This window comes from Staurois parvus, unplaced genomic scaffold (assembly GCF_062004578.1).
Source record: "Staurois parvus isolate SC_StPar_1 unplaced genomic scaffold, SC_StPar_1.0 ptg000350l, whole genome shotgun sequence".
NCBI lineage: Eukaryota > Metazoa > Chordata > Amphibia > Anura > Ranidae > Staurois > Staurois parvus.
The window spans coordinates 5457585-5476590 of NW_028318146.1; the positions used below are offsets into that span (position 1 = coordinate 5457585).

The 19006-nt window shown below is 42.4% G+C and overlaps 1 protein-coding gene across 1 annotated transcript in view; it reads left to right on the plus strand.

Moving 5' to 3' along the window:
* The window catches only part of LOC149456733 (catalase-like), a 73848-nt gene that overhangs the window by 14234 nt on the left and 40608 nt on the right, over positions 1–19006 (plus strand). The window contains exons 3-4 of the mRNA XM_089684625.1: positions 4483–4593; positions 17982–18112. Of these exons, the coding sequence (XP_089540751.1) occupies positions 4483–4593; positions 17982–18112 (242 nt within the window). The remainder of the gene's footprint in view (positions 1–4482; positions 4594–17981; positions 18113–19006) is intronic.

Consider the following 19006-nt stretch of genomic DNA (forward strand, 5'->3'; position numbering starts at 1 on the left):
TGTCAAAACCATGTTACATTTGTCCAAAGCCTGTCTACCCCAGGCCCTTCTGTTCTACTGCACTAGAAAATCACATCTCTTGCAGTAGGTTCCCGAAGGAAGGATATTTCTTATTGTAAATGGCAACCAGTGGGATGCATTCTTTCCTTAATCCATACATCACTGAAGACTTAACAGATGATTGGGCCAAAAAAATGTTTCATTTTGATATCTGGATACTCAAAATGAGAGAGTACCAAACAACTGTTATGAGAATCATATTCTTCAAATACCATGTTAGATTTAAAGCGGACCATGACATAAAATACAAGGTCTGCCTACAATGTCTGGGCCCCTTTAAAAATACTAACTCTAAGTATGTGCAAAAGGGTCCAAAAAAATTACCTTTTTCTACATACAGGTACCTTACCCCCGTCTTTTAGCTCCAAAACCTAGGGGAGGATGACGTCACACTCCTTCCAACAAGATCCTGGGGAATACAGAGCAACTCAAATCTCGCTGGCAATGAACTAGACATGAGATTGGACCTGTCTTGTATTCCCTCCCCCAGGAATCTTGTACATTTGGATGTTCTGTCTCCGCTTTGGGTGTTCTCACACCTGCTGCTGAATTGTATATTCCTGTTTATAATAGAAGTCTAGATAAGGGAAAAATATAATTCTTTCATAAGTAATCCAGGGGAGAATGGAGGTAAAGTGCTAGGGCTCTAGGACTGTCTTTCTGATAAGCATTAAGATGGTGTGGTTTTGTGTGGTTTTTGTTTTTTTGTTTTTTTTTCTGGATTGGGCAAGCTGCCTCTCCACCCCAGGGGATCTCTGCTGACCCGCTAGTTTGCTACAGAAGAAGTTCAAGAATAAATCAACAAGTCAAGATACAGCTTTAGGCCCCTTTCACACGGGCGTTCTGTATGTCCGTCTTTTTTTTTTTTTTTTTTTCTTTCTTTCTTTTGTCCATTTACGGATGAAAAACTGACCCCATGTATTTTTTACAGACTTGCGGATGTAAACAGATTAACATCTTTTTACATCTGTTAATGTCCGCATCTGTTAACATCATATATATTTTTTTTTTTTTTTTTTTTTACGGAAGAAAACACTTTTTTCCGCAAAAGACCCCGGAATGGATGAAAAAGATGAAAAAATGGATGTAAACTCATCTGGGCCCTAGCTCCAGAGATTGGCTGGGATTGCATACACTTTTTTAGCTGCTGATTTGACTCTCACAGCACACTAGTTTTCAGAATCATCCAAAAAAACAGAGGAAAGCAATCAAACCTGCCTCCGATGAGACACAACAGCCTCCAATAATCACAAGCAGCTCAACTGATTAGAGTGGAGCTAGAAATTAAATTTACCTAACCTAGCACCTAACTAGGAGGCTGCTACATCAGTAAGACCTTATCTGGAATATGCAGTTCAGTTTGAGGCAGCAGTTCACAAAAAGGAAAATCAGAACTGGAAAGAGCAGAAATAGGCAACCAAACTGATAGATATGAAGGAGCTGAGCTATGAGGAAAAATAGCTGAACATTGAATTCTCTTGAGAAGAGGCAATTAAGAGGGGATATGATCACTGGGTCCATGTAGTGAACTTGGTGTAAAGTTATTTACTTTAAGGCCATTACAAAGGACAAGGGGGCACTCGTTACATCTGGAGGACAGGGGGTTTAACTTCTGCATACACACAGGCTTCTTCACAGTTAGAGCTGTGAAAATCTGGAATAAGCGCCTTCCGGAACTAGTTCTTGTCATCTCAGTTTAATTGTTTAAAAAAAAAAAAAAAAAAAAGCTAGATGCATCCCTTAATGCACAAAATATAACTGGATATTTAACATTTATAGGTATTGTTGATCCAGGGAAAATCTGATTTACTCTCTGGAGGATCAGGAAGGAATATTTGCTCCTCCTTGGTGGAGCAAACGTGTGTGTGTGTGTGTGTGTGTGTGTGTGTGTGTGTGTGTCCACTGTTGGTATAGAGTTCTGTATATGGGTGTTTTTTATTTGTTTTTTTTCTACTGGTTGAACTAGATAGGCTGGGGAAAAAAAAAAACCCCACACCCATCTAACTATGTAACTATGTTTTGCCCTATCTGGGAGTTAGTCACTGAGATTTCTACAAGTAAACCCAAAATGTGTCAACAAGGAAAGAGTGGCAGGGTTCTATACATTGTTATTGAACAATAAAACATATTATACACTTACAAAGTGGGGTGTGAACTTATTGAAACAAAGGGAGGGGGATTGACAAATTCTATAGGGAGACGGCTGCAATGCATATTCTAAAAAAAAAACAAAAAAACAAATCCTGGCGTGTCATGCAGTAGACGGCATGCCATTGTATTAGGCATATCAGAATGATGACAGATCTGAAGTTGGCCATGAATACAATATGTAAAAATGTTTTATAATGGTGTCTCAGACTGCCTAATCTCTTAATATGTTATTGATACTCCTGATGGCATAATCTTACCGTGTCATTAATTATATGCCTTATTACATGTATCTCTGTACAGGCAAAAACCATTATAATTATATGGCAACTGTAGTTACATTTTTTCCTATGCTGACAATCAACTGTTCATGTCAGCAGATCAGTTAAATGATCAGTCCATCTAATACCAATTTAGTGTAGATGTTGGCAGACTGAAACAACCATCCAAATTGTGTAATGATCTACCTTAGAGTGCTGGAATAGGTTGTATTTATGTGTTTATTATTTCTTTTATACATTACTAAAATAAATTCCTGCTTACTACACCGAATATTGAGCTACTCACATCAGTCTCCACCCCTGAGAAGCTTTGAAGGAATAGCCCTTCAACAGTTATATAAGTATACATCCTCCATAGTTAGTTTTAGCCACTCACATTAGTCTCCGCCCCTGAGGAGCTTTGAAGGCATATCCCCACAACCTTTATATAAGCATACATCCTCCATAGTTAGTTTTAGCCACTCACATTAGTCTCCGCCCCTGAGGCGATTTGGAGGCATATCCCTACAACAGCTATAGAAGTACACACATTCTATAGTCAGTTTTAGTCACTCAAACCAGCATCCGCCCCTGAGGAACTTGCAGTGTATATCCCTACCACAGTTACGCAAGCACACACGGGTTTATTTACTAAAGCTGGTTCACTCAGAATCTCGTGCATTTCTGCATGGAAACCAATCAGCTTACAGGTAGGTTGTATTTATTTTATACATAAATTACTGCTTACTAAAATAAAATTCTGCTTACTACACAGAATATTGAGCTATTCACATCAGTCTCCACCCCTGAGAAGCTATGAATGTATATCCATACAACAGTCATATAAGCACACATCCTCGATAGCCAGTTTTAGCCGCTCAAATCAATCTCTGTCCCTGATGAGCTGTAAAAGCATATGCCTACAACATTATATAAGCAAACACCCTCTATAGCCACTCAAATCAATCTCTGCCCCTGAGGAGCTTTGAAAGCATATCCCTACAACAGTTATATAAGCACACATCCTGTATAGCCAGTTTTAGCCACTCGCATCAATCCTTGCCCCTGAGGAGCTATGAAAGCACATCCCTACAAGTTATATAGGCACACATCCTGTATAGGTGGTTTTAGCCACTCACATCAGTCTCCGCCCCTGAGGAGATTTGGAGGCATATCTCTACAACAGCTATAGAAGTACCACATTCTATAGCCAGTTTCAGTCACTCACATCAGTATTCGCCCCTGAGGAACCTTCAATGTTTATTTACTAAAGCTGCACTTCTGCATGGAAACCAATCGACTTACAGATGTTATTGCTAAAGCTTAATTGAATAAGCTGAGGTTGGAAGCTGATTTGGTACCATGCACAGGTGCACAAGCTTCTGAGTGAACCAGCTTTAGTAAATCTCCCCAGTGTATAGCTTTTTTTTTTTTTTTTTTACCAATTTTTTAAACCGATGTTTTCTATGGTTACGGGAGTCTTATTTTTATGGGAACACATCTTTTGAAAATGACCTTGGTGCAAAGTCACCTAAATGTTTTAAGTAGCCATAATCCAACTTAACCCCGAACCTTGATTTCCAACATTCATTTTTTTTTTTTTTCTTTTAATGTTGTTTATACAGCAATAAATAAAGAACTTTTGTTGCTCTGTGACATCATCACCAGGCTTCTAAAACTGTTGCAAGGACATCTAGTGGGAGCCTTATTCCTAGTGGTGCAGCTCCCCCCCCCCCCAAGCCTCACACCCAAAACTACATCTCCCAAGAGCCAATTTCTTACACACAGGAGTTAAAACAGCAGCACTATTTTGTTAGGAAAAATATCAAAGTATGCATGCGGAGTGGGACAAAGAGGGGTGGGGATAGGTGAAGTCCAGAAGGCAGGACTGACAACGCTGGTTTTTTAGAGCAGCAAAGACACTGTGTTGTCACAGGAAGTTATATGCACACTGGATTTCTGGAAGATCAACATGTAAACATAAATAAATAGAAATGTGCTTTTTCCCATCTAGGAGCATTCGGGTATTTTGAAGTGACTCATGATATTACCAACTACTGTAAAGCCAGTGTGTTTGAGCACATCGGGAAGAAGACACCCATTGCCGTGCGGTTCTCTACTACGAGTAAGTTATTTAGAGACAATAAAACCTAAATGTATAGGCTAGGCACAACAGTATTGATTTTCTGCCCAAAGTTTTCAAGTTCACACTTGACAGTGGGGATGTCATCCGATTGCCGGGGGAGGAGTATCCATCACTGTGATCCCAGCGGTGATATACACATTAAAAAGATGTTTATTAAAACTGGTGCACTCAGAGGACACATTTCCGAAGATGTGCTGCAGTTATAAATACCCCGGCTGGATTCACACATTTTGCTCCATCTCGTATCTTTTGCCAATGCTGGCTCATCGCCTAAATTTATTTTTATTATAAGTTTCAGTAATATTGGACATAATAGTAAGTTCAATATTACATTTGTCAGCCCTGGCCACATCTAATCATTGCCACTTTAATAGATGAACTATCGGGTTTTTTTTTGTTTTTTTTGTTTTTTTTTTGTCACTGATTTTGTATGACAGCAGCATTAAACCCCCAAAAATGTGGTGGCTTCATTAGTTTTCTTTTCTTTTTTTGTTTTCCCTTGGTGCTTTCTGACCTAGATCACCACTGGAAAGACCAGTGGTGTATTTAGGTTTCGTGCTTTCTTAGGCAACACAAAAATCGTCCCCCCCAACCCCTGCGAGAGAGAAGACACTCACTCACTTTCACAGCTCCGGACATCCCCGGGAACAAGAGTCAGGCTCTTCGTACACCATCAAGCAGCCTCTCAGATCCCACCTGTTCCCCATGCCGTGTCCCTTCTCCCATCCCTTCTTTTGGGGAGGGGGAAGGGGCAGCGATGCCTCCCTGAAAAATGCTGCAGCTCCCCTGAAGAATGCCGCCCTAGGCAAATGCCTTGTGGTAAATACACCCCTAGGACAGACCACCTACAAACTGTTAACCACTTCCTATGTATATAAACGGCCAGACGGGAGCAGTGCAGGGGCGGGTGGCTGTTTATAAACGTCCTCCCTGCCCGATGCAGCACCGCGATCTGATGCCCTGTGTACTCCAGACACAGTGGAACACCGATCGTTGTACGGGACCTTTTGTGTGAGGTCCCGATCATGTGATTACTGATTGGCCAATCAGTGATCACATGCAGAGTAGTAAGCAAGATGTTACTTCTGACATCATTGCTTACTACTTGTCACATGGTACAAGGCTATTCACAACAGTCTTGTACCATGTGGCAAGCTGTGACCAATCTCTCGCAATATTTCTCAATGGCTGCAAGAAAGCCTTTTATGGGTGTAAAAGCAATCCGTGTGGGGGGGGGGGAATCTTCATAACCCCCCACAAATAGTACAGTGTCACTATGGTGACACTGTACTGCTAGGGTGACAGTATGTAATAAAAAAAAAACCATAAATAATAATCTAGAAATGTAAAAAGTTTTGAAAGGTTATAATTTTTGGTTATAAACTAATTTGGGTTATTTTCTTTTGCTAAAAAGATAACTGAATACATTTTTGGCCAAGAGATTATTTATTTGCAAAATTTTATAAGAAACACTCACACTTTTTTTTTTTTTTTTTTTTTATTTTTTTTTTTTTTAAAAACTTTTTGGACTTTCATTTATATAGCAAAAAAAAAATAAAAATCCCAGTGGTGAATCAATACCACCAAAATAAATTTTTTTTTTAATCTGTCTCAAAAATGCTAAATAATTAATATGGGTACAGTGTTGCATGACCATGCAATTGTTATTCAAAGTGTGATAGCGCAAAAAATTTGGCCTGGACTGGAAGGGGGTAAAAGTGTCCAGACTTGGAAGTGGTTAAAATCGTGCATTTCCTAAAATTCCTGATTTTCTGAAATCTGTAGCTGCACCGTTAGAGGGAGACATTGTACCAAGTTTTGGCTCCATGTTTATTTATTCTGTGATTCACTGATAGAAAGTTTTTGTTGGATGGGGAACTGAACCGCAGGAGTTTATAGGCTGCAATTAACCATTTTGATTGACAGTTTTTTGAATTATGTTCCACATTTGGGATAGTCATCCCTGGAGAGATCAGTGAAAGTGTAAAAATATGAAGCTAAAGGCTATCAAGTACATTGACACGGGTTATAGAGCTCTAATAATTCATGTAAATTAACATGAAACGGGGCATCACACTGCCCCTCATCACCCTACACAAGGTCAGCCTGCGCAGTCAGACTTGTCTAAATTAAATGGGTCCTTAGTGCATCGGAGGTGTCAGGCTCCGCCCAACGGGATCTCTAGTGGTCCACAGAACGGGATTCCCTGGGACGCGGAGTCCCAGTCTGCCTTTTCACCAGGGCCCCTGATGGTGGGGATAGACTTGGTGCAAGACTGAAACCAGGTTGCGACCCCTGGGTGCACCCAACTATGGTAGAGGGGTCCCGCTGAGGGTATATGCCAGTGATGAGCCTGCTGTGAAGGGGTTGACAGGTCCAGGTCCGAGCGGGATGGATGGATGACCGCCAGGAGTGAGCGTGGTCAGACTAGCCGGGTCGGTAACAGTGGGGACAGGTGCGGTACCAAGCAGCAGACAAAGAGTAGTCAGGTCACACGCCGGGTTCAGTAACAGAGGGTCCAAATAACAGTAACGACAGTCAGAGGAATGGTCAGGGACGAGCCGGGGATCAGAGCAGGAGAAGGTCAGCATGGATCAGAACAGGCAGGGTCGGCAACAAGGCACACACTACAGGAACACGGGTAACAGGAACTAGACCTTGCGGCAATGAGGACATTGCCTGGCCAGTTTAAATAGCGCACCCTGCACCGCCATTGGTGCCAGGCCCGAGTGCGCATGCGTGGCCACAATTGCGGATGCCCAGGTCCTAATGCCCGCATATTGATGTGCCTGGGCGATCCGCGCATGTGCAGATTCGCGCGCCGTGGCAAAGACCGAGGTCCCTGACAGGAGGATTGGAGGCGAGAGATCTGGGTGGGGAATACTTTTTTGGTAGTGCATCATAATTCATAGATGTAAACCAGCTTTGCATTTCCGTGCACTGCATTGGGAAGAGAGGTTTAAGTCTGTTAAAATCTGCCTAGCAGTGCATTAACAACCCATTGCACTCTATTTCAAATTTCAGTGTTTTTGGTTTGATTACATTATTGAATTAAATGTATTGTTGTTTTTTTATGATTTATTATATTATAATTTATGATTTCGTGTTTCAAATGTGATCATACCCGGAATGTTTAATAGACTCTTGTTCGGACAGAATTCAGTGAGTTATTCCTAAAAATGACAGGCCTACAAAAAAAAAGTACCGCTTTGAGCACAGAAATACTGACATACTCGTACTGCTAGGGAGGTTAAAAAGAATGGGCCGACTTAAAGTGGTTGTAAACTCTAACATAAAGCTAGAGCAGTGACTAGCCTCAGGAAGTACACAGAGATGAAACCAATCCTCCTACATAAGTTGTATCTGTTTTATCTGTCTTCATTGCTTTCATCTATTCAAAGCTCAGAATTTTCTAAAGCTTGTCTGAGCTTCAGAAAACAGGAGGCAGAGAGCTGAAATCATGCACTGCAGAGCTCAGTGAGGAGAGTTCTGAGGGCTGATTGGAGGGAAGGGACACACTCCTTCATACAGCTCACTCACATGGTCAGAACTGAGGCTGTCAATCACAGGCTGTCCCCATTTGTCTCCTTGGTGTCAGGAAAACTTGTTGAAAGTGATTCATGTTGATAGCAGAGGAATGAGGCAGCAGACAGTAATTACACTTAGTGCTCTTAATCAAGACAAGAACACTCTATTGAAGGATATGTTTTGTTCATATTTCATGTCTGAGGTTTACAACCACTTTAACACAACACATCCTAATATATGTGGTATAAAGTACCACAACTGTATGATTCTGGTCTGACAGACATGGCACATTTAGACATTTCTTGTAGATGTACCTGTTTTCTGTAATCTTAATTGAAAGGAATTGGCTCCTCTCGTTCCTTCCTGTAGCTACCGACTCCCGTCAGTCCCCTGGCCCTGATCAATGTCTGTCTACAGGCCTGGAGTCCCCTTTGAGATACAGGAAATTGCACACAGACACAAGGTGGTATCTCAGAAGGAACTGAATTTATTCTTCCGTGTTCAAACTTATATATGAAACTTAAAACAATACATGGAAATATAAGAACCAATCAATTGACAGGTATGCATTGACCAATCAGAATATTATATACGTCAGTAATGCCCAATCATTTAGCATTTATGTTAATTATTATTATATACGTCAAACATTAATATAGAAAGTAGACAACTTCCCTTTTAGCGCTGGCTATAGTTTATTAATACTCTTGCAACAGGAAAAAGCCCACCGCAGACTTTCAGTCTTATGCTAGGTAGAGGAAAAAAGGAAGTTACATCTGAAGGGAAAAGAGGAACCTCAGACTCTTATCGAAAGTAAGAAACAGTCTTAAAACACAAATTCATCTTTAAGTACTGACATAAATCTCAAAATGGATTCTTATCTTAAAATGGCAGATCTCAGGTCAAGAGACAATATGGCGGTATGGTAATGCTGAAAGGCTAATTCCTTCAAACCCCCTCTTAGGTCACGCACGTGACCTTACACCTTTTTTACAGGTTGGTACCTGGGGCCCTTAGTAGGTCCTTTATCAAGATACTGATTCCACATGGTTCTAGTAATGGTGGCGTCAATAAGTTTCTGCATTAAACCTCGGATGCAGGGGATACAACAGCAACCACACAGAGTTAATACTGCAGCAGCCATTACTATAGAAATCAGCATAGTTTTCATCAGAGTTCCCCATCTACCAAACCAATTTTCAAAAAAACCAGCTAGTGGATTTTCTACTCCTGAGTTTTCAGCTAATTCTTCAGACAACATTTGGAGGCCTTGAAGGGCTCTAGTAATGCTTCCATCAGGAGCGGTGTTATTGGGGATAAAAGTACAGCAGTAGGAACCAAACATTTTACATACTCCTCCTTTCTCAGCTAATAACATATCAAGAGCAATGCGGTTTTGCCAAGCAGTAAGGGATGTTGCATCAAGTTGGGCAGAGACCCCCTTTAGAGCATCTCTAGTATAGTTAACAAACCTTTGTTGATTATAATAAATGTAATTAATCCAATCCACATTTTTGTTAGGCTGTACCCATATAGCAATAGAGGCAAACCCTGCAGCAATCTGGTCCTGAGCTTTAAACTCATCAGGGACTCCTCTTGGTACACCTATAGCATCTATGTAAACTCTATTATCAAAGGAACCACGGGGTGCATTTCTTTTATACCTTCTAGATCTGGATTTTTCCAAGATGGGCAAGCTTCTTATCCCATCTTCTACCTTGATCATAAAGAAAGGCATGAGAAGATGGGTCAGAGCGCAGCTTCCCTTCCATCTGCTGGGGAGTCTGGCTCTGAGTCTCATATCTCCACACAGCCACCACACATCTGACAGTTGCTGCCGGTGGTCCTGAAACCATTCCTTCCGGTAGCCTTCTGCGGAGGTGCGGATGGTCTTAACACAGTAATTAGGTGGGAATGTACCTAAATCTTTACCCTTAGCATCATGTTCAAAGCAGGTAAAATTTCCTGGTACCGGTTTAGAGGCCAAAGATAAATTTCGTAATCCGGTAACAGGGAACTTTTTAACAAAATCAGAACATTCCTTCTCAGTGATGTTATCTTTATACATTCTAATTAGGCAGGACATATTAGTTTCTTCTTCTAACAAAGGAACTGTGGCAAGTAGGGGGCGGGGATTGGCACATGAAACACAGTCTCCCTGTCCCTTACTTTTAGTGGTCCATCTCACCCATTCAATCCATTCATTTTTGTCAGAGTAACCAGTTTCAATGCTTAATCTGTCTTCTGATTGCATCACTACTCCTGTCACCTCATTATCCAGTCGATTCCTAACTTTGGGGAATGAATTGTCTATGGTATTGACATGGACTCTTGGGGAGGGTTTTACCTGTAATATGAGGTTGGCCCAGGGGTCTGTTCCTGACACAGTTATTCCCAACCTATATTCCCCACTATCTCTGACCTGTGGGTTCCTTATTGTGAAAATGATATTCCCTTGGCCTTTTGCTATAGAGATTCTTTGATAGGTGCCTATGTCCTCTAGGGGAATTCTAGCTGATTGGGTCTCCCATTTATGAGGGTCTGTTGTCCACCATATATTCTCCCAGTAACCACAGGGCTTATTCCTCCCACACATGTACACATTATAAGGTCCAATATCATAAGTAACTTTAGTCGGGTCAAACACCTGGTTTTTAGTCAGAGTAAACACTATGGTCTGATTTACATCCTCAGTAGTCAAGACTGGTGTTTCCTGTAACCCCCATCCCTTATCTTGTACAAAGGACATTCTTCTCATCCTTCTCTTAGTGCGGGTTAGACTTCGTTTCTTTCTGACACTAGAATGTTGTGTACTATGGTTTTGTGTGTGCACTGGTTCTGCATTATCTGGGTCACTAGCTTGTATGGAGGTATTACATATACTCTTAATCACTCCATAATCATCTGGGTGATAAATACAGTTAGTTATTGTCCATACTGGGAGGAACACAGTCAGGGCTGCTAGTATGAGGAAGCAAAATGTCTGCCCAGAGTTCTGTGAGAGCATCAGAAAGGTCATCTTCTTCAAAGACTTTTACACCGGCTTCACTTCCTTTTTCTTCTTCTGTATCTGTGTCTTTGCCTTTGTCTTGCTTCTTAGGGGCTTGGTTCACCCTTTTTACACGGCTGGCATGGATCCAGGCCTTGGAATCCTCAGTCAGGACAGCGGTCCTGGTGACAGCGATCACAGAAGTGGGGGGCCCAAAGGGATACTCTTGCTTCCGATTCCTATGGAGGGCTTGTATCACCACACGGTCCCCGACTTGGAAAGAGTGAGTTGGTTCCTGTGAAGAAAGAGGAAAGGTGCGAGCAACATTTCTTTCAACCTTGTCCAAAGTTTCAATAAGTTTTCTCACATATTCCTCCTGAATCAATTCCAAATCCCCTCTTTCTACCATGAGTGGCTGTCTGGCCCAGGGAGTGGGAAAGGGCCTACCCATTAGAACCTCAAAGGGGGAGTAACCTGTCTTTTTAGAAGGAGTCATCCTTACCTCTGCCAAGACTGCAGGCAGTATTTTCTTCCAGTTTGCAAAGGTACCTCCAGTAGCCTTCCTAATTTTATCCTTGAGGGTCCTATTCATCCTTTCCACTATACCTGAGCTCTGAGGGTGGTAAGGAATGTGAAACTTCCACTCAATTTTGAGTGTTTTCACCAAATCCTGACATACCTTGGCCACAAATGCTGGACCGTTGTCAGAATTAATCTGGAGTGGACATCCCCACCTGGGAATAATTTCCCGTGTAAGGATCCTCACTACAGTTTGGGCATCTTCTTTTGTGGTTACAAAGCTTTCTACCCAGCGGCTAAACATGTCCACAATTACCAAAAGATATTCTTGTCTTTTTCCTTCCTTTGGCATGTGTGTAAAGTCTACCTGTAGGTGAGTAAAAGGTGTTGATGGGTATGTCAGGTGTTCATGTCTTGCCTTGTGAGGATTGTTTGGGTTATTCCTTATGCATGTAATGCATCTAGACACATATGATTTTACCAAAGAGGGAAGGCCAGGAATGAAAAAATCATTATCCAGCAGTTCACATGTAACCTGCCATCCCCTGTGACCTACTCCATGATACTGTGAGATGAACAGAGGTGCACTGGCCTTTGGAATGCATGGTCTCCCCTCTGTGACACAAAGTCCAGTTTGTGGACTCTTTGTCACACCAGCTGCATTCCACTGCTTAATATCTTCTGAGGTAGCATATGTCTGTAAATCCTGCAATGTTTGATCCAACAGTGGCATTTCAGGGGTGAGCATTGGCATTTGGATCATGGCAGGCTGGGTAAGGGCCGCCTCTTTTGCTACTTTGTCAGCTAAAGCATTTCCCTTTGCAATATCAGTTTGTTCATTTGTGTGTGCCCTACAGTGTAGGATAGCAAGGGATCTTGGCAGTTGTATGGCTTTGAGTAAAGCCTTCACCAGAGATGAATGTGAGATGGATTTTCCATCTGCTGCAATAAATCCTCTCTTTTCCCAAATTATTCCAAAATCGTGGCACACGCCAAACGCATATCTGGAATCTGTGTAAATATTTACATCCTGACCCTCAAAAAGCTGACATGCTCTTGTAAGGGCTATCAGTTCAGCGGCCTGAGCTGACTGGTATGGGATGGGTTTTGCTTCAAGTACTTTATCTGGCAACTGCACCACCGCATATCCTGCATGGTAAACAGTGTCAGTGGGTCTCGAGCAAGAGCCATCTACAAAAACATTCTGTGCCTCTGGAAGAGCCACAGAAGACATATCCTGTCTTGGGGAGGTGTCCTGATGAATCAATTCCAGGCAATCATGCTGTGGAACAACTTCATCCTGCTCTCCCTTTAAGCCTAATAAGGCATTTAAAATTGGAGCTGGACCTGAAGTGGGAGAGGTATATTTTATTCTCAACTTAGGGTTTGACAACAGTATAACCTCATATCCACTAAGTCTCTGGGCTGACATGTGTTGGGTATGTATATTCTTGAGTAGAATAGACACATTGTGGGTGGTATGTAAGGTGGTCTCATGTCCCAGAGTGAGTGACGTAGCCATTTGGACCACCATAGCGCTTGATGCTAGTGCTCTGAGACACGCAGGCATGCCTTGGACCTGTACTGGAACCATTTTTGAGAAAAAAGCAACAGGGCGGAGTTTTCCTCCATGCTCCTGGGCCAGGACCCCTGCCATAGTTTTACAATTTTCCCTAGCATACAGATGAAACATTTGATTATATGCGGGCAGACCAAGACCAGGGGCTATTACCATAGCATTTTTCAGATACACAAAAGCATTGCACATATCATCTGACCATTTCACAAGATCTGACATTTCTGAACCTGTGGCTTGTCTCAAAATGTTGTCATAGTAGGAACAGTCAGGTATCCATTGGCGGCAGTAACCAATCATACCAAGAAAGGTGAGCATGTCTTTCTTGGTCAATGGGCGGGGCAGACCCATAAGAGCCGCAGCTCTTTTGTGGCTGACTTTCCTTTCACCTTTTGTGAGAACAAAACCAAGGTATTCAACAGTTTTCTGACACCATTGTAGCTTTTTCTTAGACACTTTATGACCACATTCACATAACCAGTTCATGAGATCTACACTATCCCCTTGGCTGGCTGCCCGATTAACACTACAGAGAAGCAAATCATCTGCGTATTGAACCAATACTGAACCATGGCAAGGAGTCCATGGCTTTAAGGTAGCCTGGAGGACAACAGAGTAGACCACAGGCGAATCTACATACCCTTGCGGTAATTTACACCAAGTAAGGGTCTTCCTCCTGTAATGAAACGCAAAAATTGGGCGTGTCTCCTTGGCAACAGGGATTGAAAAAAATGCATTTGTCAGATCAATCACTGTGAAAAACTCAGCATCAGCTGGGATGGAGGAAATGAGTGTTGGTACATCAGGCACTATTGGGGCAATGGGAATCACAAGATCATTAATGGCCCTCAGGTCCTGCACAAATCTGTAAGAGCCGTCCGGCTTCTTAACTGGATTTATTGGGCTGTTGTATGGTGAAATCACCTCTTCAAGGACTCCTTCCTTGAGAAAGTGTTCCACCATGGGCGCTATTCCTTCCTCCTTTTCTTTTGACAAAGGGTATTGTTTGTGAAACACAGGTTGAGCCCATGGTTTCAGTGTGGCCTTATATGGAGTGCAGGAAATGAATCCCACATCCAAGGCACTTTTTGCCCAAACTTTGTCATTAATTGTTCCAGCAGGAAATGAGGGGTCTTCTTTAGTAATCATTGTCATGGCAGGGATGATTGGCATTTTGGCAGAATGAGCCACTATACCACCTCTCTTTGTGGATTTCAAGTTGATGTTCAACTCTCCCATGAGGTCTCTCCCTAACAAATTAACTGGACAATTGGGTATGATTCTGAATGAGTGATCTAGCAGAGTGATTCCCTGTATGGGGTCAAAAATTGGAAGAGGCGGTGTTTTATAAGTCTTGGTCAGTATCCCATTTATTCCCATAGAAGGTTCAGCATTCATTACCTCTCCCTTATAATAATCCTCACTCAGACTTGAACGAGTCGCGCCTGAGTCCAACAAGAATGGGGTTAATTTGCCCTGTATATGCAAGGATACAAGGGGTTGTTCCTTATAAGAGTGAGAGACAAGCGGGAATGCTGGGATACCACCTTCTGGGCACCTTCATTTATTTTGTGATTGTGTCTGCCAAGAGATAGGAAACCTCACATTCTGCTGTGGGAGGTCCCTTTGTGGTTGGCCTGGGGAGGGGCTATGCTGGGCGTGGTCCTGAGTTTCATATGGACATTGATTTCTCCAATGATCCTCAGCCCCACAGTTAAAACAACCCGTGTCCCGTCCCCTATTATTCCTCCCTCTTCCCCTAAACCGGCCTCTGCCTCAGTTATTGAAACCCCCCCTTCTCTTGTACGGTGGGTTTGTGTGGGGAAAGGGATCTTCCTGAAAATGAGTGGCCACCGCCTTGGGTATCTCTAGACATCCGGCAGCATCTTTCTCAGTCAATTTCAATTGAAATTGTTCTCTGGTACAAGTGGGCCATTCAGAAATCATCTGTTTTACAGTTAACATGACACTGGGTTTTAGATTGGACAGGAAAGTCTGAATCAGTAGACTATGCATGGTGTCTTGCAATGTCAGTCCTGCCTCTTGTGTCCATGTCTCATTAAATCTTTTCCAAAAATCTAACACAGTTTCTCCTGACTTTTGCTTGCAGGCTACTGCGGTAGGGAGGGAGGATCTAGATTGGAAAGCTCGTTCCATTTCTTCTGAGACCTCTCTCCACATATTGTCCCTACCATCTTCTGTGTTTAATTTATAATTTGTGGCAGTAATGTTGCCTGCTTCTAGGATGGATATGGTCCCAACATTACCCCAATTCCAGGGGGAAGTTTGTCCCAATATTCCATCGAGGATAAGGCGCATATCCTCTTGTGTGTAATTTCTACCTTTACATGCTTTCTTCAAATAGCTCACAGTAGCCGTTGAAGAAACAGTGGGTCTTGGACAATGTTTGACAATCCTATTTATGTCTTCTATCTCAATGGGTTTCTTTAATAGATTGTCTCCTATTGTCATGAAGGGCATCTGTTGTGTATTGGAATCAATACCATATTGGGTATTATGGCGTGTGTGTGATGGACTTAGCATGTCCACTATACCTAGACTATTAGCTGCTCTGAACAGCAGAGAGCCTGAACTAGCGGATTCATCAACAAGTGAGTCATCTGCTTCAGTAGTTGAAGAAACAGCTATTCCCCCTGTCGCTCCCTGTGTGGTAGGACTTTGAACCACACCCTGGGAGGGCGCGGGTGTTTGAACTGTACTAGGCTGTGTGGTAGAAATGTGAACAGCACTAGGTATTTGAGGGGTCTGTGGAAGTGTTGGTGCTGGAGGTGCAGTGGGGTGTTGGACTGCATAATGTCCGGCTAAAAAATCAATATCTTCTTCAGTAAGAGATGGATAAAGTTTTGTGGGCTGTGGGACAGATGGGACATATGGGGGAGGGAATGGCATGAGAGGGTGTGTGGGTCTGTCTATTTCTGACTCTAATGCATGTATTTTAGTGGCATCTACATTTCTAGCTTTGGCTTTATTTTGTTTCCCAGTTTGTCTATGAAACCAGAGAGGGGCAAATTCTAACCAATTTTGTCCACCTTTGGTCATGTATTTCTGATCCCACACAGGATCTCCCTTATACCATGGAAAAGCCTGTTTATCCCCCAGACAGAGACCCCTAATCATATCCATATGAAAAATATTATTGCTCCCATCACGGGGGAACGGGTCAACACTTCCCATGAATTCACTCCAGTCTGCTAATTTATCCACCCAGGGGTTAACTAGATAGTAATCTGTCCCACAGATACGGGCTACATAATCTTTACATGTCTCACCAACATTTGGGGGAGGGAGTTTATCCTTACTTTGACCACTTCCCATTTTTACACTTACAAAGGTCTGTGTTACAAATCTGTCCTATAGGCTGTCCCAAAAAACAGGGGTCAACTTCCAAATGACAATTTACTTTATAAAAATGTCTGGACTTAAGATATTTATTGGGTCTTTCTCTAGTGGTTGACCAAAAGTGGAGATTATAACCTGGATATACAATACTTCTAATAATATCCTGACTCTGACTAACTCCCACTTTTCTAACAATAAGCCTACAACACAATTTGAACAAGACATTTACATAGGCACCCAACTCCGTGTCACCATGCTATCACCTTCTCTAGGTCATCAGCCAATAAGGCCTAGCTAAAGGGGTGGTGCGTCTTACAACGGAAGTTGACAATACCTTCAGTGACCTCTGGCCCATACACTTACCAACTGGGCACTTGTGTCACACAAACAAATTATCTTATACTTCTATGCGATAGGAAGAAAAGCAAAGAGTTGCAAGACAGAATTGATCAGCCCCGGACTTTTCCTGGTTTCTTCTCAGAGAAACTCTTTTCAGCCCCTTCTCATAAGAGACTGTGCAGTTCCCAAAACTGCTCCTGGTCCTTTCCAAAAGACCTTGTGCTCCCCACAGCACTTTGCGCCTGGCCACTAGCGTCTTTAGACGCGAAGCCCGGTGCTACCTAAGGGCATGAGATTTTAATCAGAGCCCTTCCGGCAAGACAGACTAATTGACAGAATGACAAAAAATCTTACCTACCGAAAAGGATGATTATCTCATCCCGGACACGAGCCCCCAATTGAAAGGAATTGGCTCCTCTCGTTCCTTCCTGTAGCTACCGACTCCCGTCAGTCCCCTGGCCCTGATCAATGTCTGTCTACAGGCCTGGAGTCCCCTTTGAGATACAGGAAATTGCACACAGACACAAGGTGGTATCTCAGAAGGAACTGAATTTATTCTTCCGTGTTCAAACTTATATATGAAACTTAAAACAATACATGGAAATATAAGAACCAATCAATTGACAGGTATGCATTGACCAATCAGAATATTATATACGTCAGTAATGCCCAATCATTTAGCATTTATGTTAATTATTATTATATACGTCAAACATTAATATAGAAAGTAGACAACTTCCCTTTTAGCGCTGGCTATAGTTTATTAATACTCTTGCAACAGGAAAAAGCCCACCGCAGACTTTCAGTCTTATGCTAGGTAGAGGAAAAAAGGAAGTTACATCTGAAGGGAAAAGAGGAACCTCAGACTCTTATCGAAAGTAAGAAACAGTCTTAAAACACAAATTCATCTTTAAGTACTGACATAAATCTCAAAATGGATTCTTATCTTAAAATGGCAGATCTCAGGTCAAGAGACAATATGGCGGTATGGTAATGCTGAAAGGCTAATTCCTTCATTAATGATGACTGATTAAAAACCATTTTGTCTCTTTGCAGGTGGAGAGTCTGGCACTTCTGACTTTGCTCGGGAACCTCGTGGGTTTGCTGTGAAATTCTACACAGAACAAGGGAACTGGGACCTGGCTGGCAACAACAGTCCAGTTTTTTTCTTAAGAGACCCCATGTTGGTGAGTACATGGTGCTACCAGAGCATGAGTAAAGTCAATGAATGTATTCAACACTGCACATCTGTAGACCAAGACTGGGTCCAAGACTCGGCATGGTGAGAGCTGTGCTCTTCACATGATTCTTGTGGACTAGTAAAGAGTTCCCTTTACTTCCAGTCCTATAGCCAAAACAAGAAGTGAGGGGAAATCCCTGCTAATTAAGGGAATCTCTTGGGGGTCCCCCCAGGTCACCAGAACTAGTGTTCCTATTGGAAGGTTTCCCCTCAACTACTTTTCTGGGGACAACCGAAAATGTGGGATTTTCATTTACTATCACTGAGAATGGTAGACAGGACAAATGGAGAGGGTGAATCTCCCTAATGGGTAGAGTTAGCAATAAAAGACCAGACAGGTATTGTAATCCATCTCCACTCTGTTCAAAACCGTTTTGCCTCTAGTTATACTTCAGTTGTCTTAGAAGGAGGTCAAGTGTTCCTCTGGAGGAACTCTGTTGGAGCTCAGACTCAGCTACACACTGAGTGCATCTGAATGCATGCTATATTTCCCCATCAGCACAATAGGCCCCATACACACTCAAACAACCTGCAGAATATTTTACGTTAGTGTGCTTTGTGTCTGCACAATTGTCCTCCCTCTACAATTCATTGGCAGTTCGAGTTTTCTACATCCCGTATTTTAAAACTTGTCATTGCTGCCCAAATTCTCCCTGCTCGTTCCTCCCTGGAGTCTTCAAGTTGTTATGGTCCCTCCAGCACTCTCCTTCCGATAGTGTTGTCATTGGTCAGCCAATCACTGCCTCATTAATTTATATATGGATTTATTGCAGGTACTTGTACAGTTAGGTCCACGAATATTTGGACACTGGCACAATTTTTTTTTTCCCAGGTATTGACC